Below are 6,000 nucleotides of genomic sequence, written 5' to 3'. Positions count from 1 at the left end.
GCTTGGTGCGCCTACTAGTTTAATACTTTAAAAAGAAAAAACATATATACATATGTACACACACAAAACACACTGTACGTATGCGTGTATGTGTACATTATATACACACACACACACACATATATGCACATAAATATAAATACACACACACAAACTTTGGCAAGAGTCTGCTCTAATACAAATTCAGCTTATACTCCATGTCAGTGGTTTTCAGTGTGAAAATGTGTAGCGGCTTTACCATTAATCATCTGAAATGAGTCAGGCTGCAGCCCACCTTCCCCTTTTCTCAATCTGCGAAACACAGCCCACACACAAGCCCATGACGTTAAGCGTATATAATTGCCAACAAGAAAAACTGCTAAAATTAAACAATAAACTACACCTGAACTGCACGTTTCATTTCTAAAACCAATCTAAAAGTTAGCCGTACTGAAAACTACAAGAAGGTCAGGGCTTAAAATAAGCTACACAGAGGCCAACGAGAACAAAAATGTGAGGCAGTGGTCGGCTGAACTGGGAGAAATAAACACAAGGCAGATGCTGCTAATCGCCTGCTGAGCAGGGGTTACAAGAGCTTTGCAGGGCTTGACGTGGTTGGTTAGTTGGTTGGTAGCATACTGTGGTAGGTTACAATTTCATGGTGTTTCACCTTATAATTAATATTATATATATATATATATATATATATATATATATATATATATATATATATATATATATATATATATATATATATATATATATATATATATATATATATATACATACATACATATATACACACACAACAAAACACTTTGGTGATTTTCTTGGGCTGCTGCTTTTATCATGTGCTTACAGCGTTCGCACATCAGAGTCTGTCCTTAAAGCCGACGTTTGGCAAGAATAAATGTGTATGGCTCAGAGTCAACACTAGCAGAGCCTGCTTAAAAGCTTGCTTAGGTAATGCACCCGACAAAAGTGCAGCCATGGACCTGGAGGAAGAGAATACGAAAATAGAATCTAATATAATTTTTCCAAAACTTAAAAGTTGAATCTAAAGAATCTGGCGAGGCCATTCACAGAATTTTTTTTTTTTTCCCATGTCACTCCTGGGACAGGCCCTGTGATGCCAGCAGCTGTCCATGTTAGCCACACAGTGGCCGTATACGATGACAGAATTCAATGCTGTCCTAGTTTAGAGTTCTTGTCTGCCGCAGAGAGTCAGTTGCAACTTTAGGAACCATAGCAAATTCCAAACCTGGAAAGAAAGGCTTGTAAGTGCATGTCAGTGGTACTCTTCACCATTACTGCAGCAGCAGCATTGTGCTCTCCTTGACTTTTATTTACCCTTATGGATACCTCCCTTATGTTAAAGAGCATCTAAGATCAGCACACCTACTGGTTCTCCACTTGAATGCATTCAAGAATGTCAATGAGGCTTTCCAGTCCAAACACATAGCCCCTGTCTGGTCCATCATGGACCGTTTGGTCATCACGAAAACCCTTATAGGTGCTGTGAGCGAAGTCTATCATGCGGACATCTACATTCGGAAGAAGACGAGCATTATCCTCGGGGAGAGGGGCTGGGGCTGCATTGATGTCTGCAGCATCTGTTGCTTTGTTTGACAATGGTTCGGCTGTCTCATCTTTCCCCTCATAGATGACGAGAAGAGAGCTGGAGTAGAAACGATAAGAAGCCTGCTTTTCCAGTACATTTTTCAGGCTAAGTAGCTTCCCTAGGATAGGTTTGAAGAGGTCCTTGCGGAGATGAGTGCCATTGTAGAGGAACTGGTACAGAGCATGTTTAAATCCTTCGGTAGACAGTCCGCGGCCATAATATTTGTTTCTGCACAGATAGTGACCGGTGTCAATCTGGTAAACCTGTAGAGAAAGAAAAAGGTAAAAGAAATGAAAGTGAAAAGAAGTGAAACAAAATAAAATGACATTAGAAAAAACAAAAACACATTCAAAGTTCAACACCCCTGCTAAAGTGACTCGGTTAGATGAGGCTAAAACGGTCTGCAAAATGATTTAAATCCTGACTTTTTTTTTTTACTGGTGAGATGAACAAATCTTACACTCGCTTAGCCGAGTTCATCCACAGGCCAACTCTCATTTCTTGCAAGTTAGGCCAAATAAATGCCTAAACACACAAGCACTGGAACTCTCTGCATTCTTGAAAATGTGCCACCTGGAGTGGGCAGTGCCAGGGAGATGAGATAAACTTAAGGCTGACTATTTTATACTACAACAGGATAATCAGGAGTTGATCAGGCGCAGGTTAATCCCACAATTGCTGAAAGCAAGAGTTCTTGATAATGGCTTCAATGTGGTGACAATGCTAAATTTAGTCTCCTGGTTAACGTTATTTGATTTATAGGGGGCACATATTAAGGCAATGTTACATTTCTTGTTCTTTATCTTCCAGGTATTCATGTTTTTACAACAAATGGTTACGGTACTGATCCAAAAATTCACAAAGGTCCTGCAGTCTGCCGCGCAACAATTTTCACTTTGATATTATTTGGTGTAGTGTTTTCAAGAATGTGCGATAAGGATGATAAAAGTTTTAATGGAGTATTTCCAAGTATATTTCATGATGGGGGACGGGGGGGGAGAAGAAAACTTATTTGTGCTGGGTAGCTTTACATGTTCTGTGGCAAGTTGTTAATTAGCAAGGTGGGGCACTGCTAATCACGAGCAGTCAAATGTTCAGGTGATCGTGTAGACCAGGGGTGTCGAACTCCAGGCCTGGTGGGCCGCAGTGGCTACAGGTTTTCATTCTAACCCTTTTTCCTAAACAATGACCAGTTTTCACTGCTAATTACTTTCTTTTCCCTTCATTTTGATAGCCCTGTTTTTAAGAATTTAGTCCTCTGAACTGATTTGTTTATTCATTAAATGGCAGCCAAACAGAAATGAGATGTGAAATGAGCCAACAAAAGACCGGCTAAACTGGGGCTTCAAACTGCAACCAACTTCACTCCAACCAGTCTCTTAATTAGAAGCTGATTCTTGCTGTTAATTAAACCCGTTACTTAATTCCACGGCTTGTTGCTGCTCTCATTCTGCCACAGCAGACATTTCTGTTTTTTCTAAGAACACCGTCAAAATCCTTTGGTGACCTGAGAGTCCAACCTTACCTAGACCTTCACCTTTCTTTATTTTCAGATATTGTGTGATGGGCACAGGTGAGCTGCTCATGTGGCGACTTGTTTCGTGTCTCATTATTGTTTGGCTGCTAACTAAGGAAAAAGAGACAACTAAGGCGTCTGAATCAAGTTAATTAAGACTAAAGCAAAAGAAGTTAATTAGCAGAAGAATCTGGTCACTAATTATCAAGATGGGTAGAATGAAAACCTGCAGTCACCGCAGCCCTCCGGGACTGGAGTTGACACCTGTGATGTGGATGAGAAACACCAGGCTACAACACGACTAGCTGCGAAATTAGATAAAAAGTTAGTCCTGATCACATTTTGTTGCTCAACCTTTCACCTGTGCTACAACTTTACCATGAAGTCTGGTCTTACTACTGCACTAGCTCTGTACCATCTCAGGTATAACACGACTGGCCCAGAGGGTTTTAATCCTCTTAGAAACACACTAGCTGTGCTACCGGTCTAAGATGGGGTACAATGTATGTGAGAATAAGAGTGAGAGAGTGAGAGCCACATGACAAACCACCTCAGAACCACACTACTTCAGAGTGGAACAGTGGCAGGTTTTGTATGGTGGCTACAGTGCCAATTCTGCCACCAACCCCCAAGTTTCCCTGTAGGTTGGAGGGCCTACTTGCAGGGCTGGATGCAGGTTAATGTCATACCCAGGAAGGAGCAATTGCAGGTTAAGGGCCTTGCCCAACAGAGTAGAGTCACTTCTGGTGTTTATGGGATTTGAACCGGCAACCTTCCGATTGCCAGTGCAGAGCCACCACTCCACCCACAGGCCTCAACACAGAGCTCAGTATATTTAGCATAAACATTTGCAATGCACCATCTATTGGAATGTATTTTGTAAAGCATGTAGTAATAAAATTCACTGTATTTTTCATTCCAACAGATGGTGCATCACAAACATTAGCACTGCTTTTATGAATCTCATACCAAATGGCACATGACAGAGACCCAACAACCGGGAGGACACACAGATACACACACCTATCCTTTTAATAATGTGGATACGACAGCCTCACTCAATCAACAGATCGGCATTTCCAAAGAGCATGCAGTTTACAATTTTACCGAAGTTTCCAACCTCAATGTCTGGGTATTTTTGACCTTGAAAAAGTAGTTGGCCCTGCTCTCAGATTCAGTTAGGGGCCAACAGGTATGGACATGTGTGCGAGTGGGTCTTGCAATGGACTGGCAGCCCACCCAGACTTGGAAAAACTCTGGCATCCTGGGATCCTCACTAGGATTTAATATGTCAGACAGAGCTATGTTGAAGAGTCGTCGTTTGTAAAAATTGTTAGAAACGGTGCCCCCAGGTCTATTTCCCCCTCTTACCCTCAAACATCCATTTCATTTTCACCTATGTCATTACAAAAAATGCCAAATATGGACAAGCAAAGAAAGGCAGCTTTCCAAGTTTAAGATAATTACCTTTCAGCATCTATATTATTTCAGAAATGACCATGCACTCCCTACTTTTTCCCCCCATTATTCCAGTTAGCCATTTCTTTCTTAATTTGCTGTTTATATTTAGTGAAATTTAGTTAAGAAATATCTTAGAATCGGATGTTATCTCTCATGTATACTGACCTATTTAAATGCTTAATATCCATCCATCCATTATGCAACCCGCTACATCCTAACTACAGGGTCACGGGGGTCTACTGGAGCCAATCCCAGCCAACACATGGCGCAAGGCAGGAAACAAAGCCCGGGCAGGTCCGCAGCCCACCGGTGGGCGCACACACACACACACCAGGCACACACTAGGGACAATTTATGATCGCCAATCCACCTAACCTGCATATCTTTGGATTGTGGAAGGAAACTGGAGGACCCGGAGGAAACCCACAGTCAGAACATGCAAACTCCACGCAGGGAGGACCCGGAAAGCGAACCCGGGTCTCCTAAATGCAGGGCAGCAGAGCTACCACTGCGCCACCGTGCCGCCCTAAATGCTTAATATTTTATTCAATATACCTATGAGCAATACTTTCAAATGATGAGCTTATTCAAGATTAAACTGAGGTTTTAGCACTACGCCCGACTATTTAACTCGTTTAGTAGGTGCGATGGCCTTTTGCATGACAATTTGATTCAATTCTATGAGGAAGTCACCAATGGATGTTAACTAGACCCTCATAGATTTGGAACTGTACCCTCCACCACACCTCCCTTAATTGATGGGGGACATTCAATTCAGCATTCAGACTCTAACAGGTTGGTTGGTTGCTTCCTTCCGTAAACTTAAAGTGGGACCCCTACCTGTTATTAACAGTCAACTAAACCATGTGTCAGCCTGCAGAGAAATTTATGGGAAGAGCAGCACTAAGTCACATGACCTACTGAACACTTCCAATACAAAACTGTCCCACCTGCATGCCACACACCCTTACACCGAGTGTGCCTGATGTACTCTGCTCACACTTCTTCATTTGTCGAGCTGCCTTCTCTTCAGAGGCATCATCTCCGTGCTGACGAGTCCCCATTTTTAAATCCAAGATGCACGGGTACTCAAATTTGTGTACCACATTTTCCAGCAGCAGAAATTCTGGTAGGGTGGTTCAAGTCAAGGAGTTTGAAAACTGTAGTCTTGGTGGAATCCATTTTCAAAAAATTATCAGCAAGCTAAATGGTAACACTTTAAATTAAGTGTCCATAATTACACTGTAACTACTATGTAATTACCTGTATAAGTACAGTGTAACTGAGTTATTACTCCATACTTACCGTGTAATACAAAGTAACGTTATAGTTAATTACTCAGTTATCATTGTTATTCCACAGTTTATATAATTATAGTGTAACAATGTATCACTGATCCAAAAATAAGTGTACTTGCATAGTT

At 41.6% G+C, this 6,000-nt stretch overlaps 1 protein-coding gene across 3 annotated transcripts in view; it reads right to left on the bottom strand.

Annotated features, from left to right (window-relative positions):
- Window positions 1–721: 721 nt before the first annotated feature.
- The window catches only part of ip6k1 (inositol hexakisphosphate kinase 1), a 52,425-nt gene continuing 47,146 nt past the window's right edge, over window positions 722–6,000 (bottom strand). For all 3 annotated transcript variants that reach the window (XM_039773333.1, XM_039773335.1, XM_039773334.1), the window contains 2 exons: window positions 5,528–5,703; window positions 722–1,863 (listed from right to left, as the gene is read on the bottom strand). In XM_039773333.1, the coding sequence (XP_039629267.1) occupies window positions 1,378–1,863; window positions 5,528–5,703 (662 nt within the window). In that variant the 3' untranslated portion in view covers window positions 722–1,377. The remainder of the gene's footprint in view (window positions 1,864–5,527; window positions 5,704–6,000) is intronic.

This window comes from Polypterus senegalus, chromosome 12 (genome assembly GCF_016835505.1).
Source record: "Polypterus senegalus isolate Bchr_013 chromosome 12, ASM1683550v1, whole genome shotgun sequence".
Classification (NCBI taxonomy): domain Eukaryota; kingdom Metazoa; phylum Chordata; class Cladistia; order Polypteriformes; family Polypteridae; genus Polypterus; species Polypterus senegalus.
The sequence above is the reverse complement of the archived record's forward strand: the minus strand, read 5'-3'. Positions and strand labels throughout refer to the sequence as shown.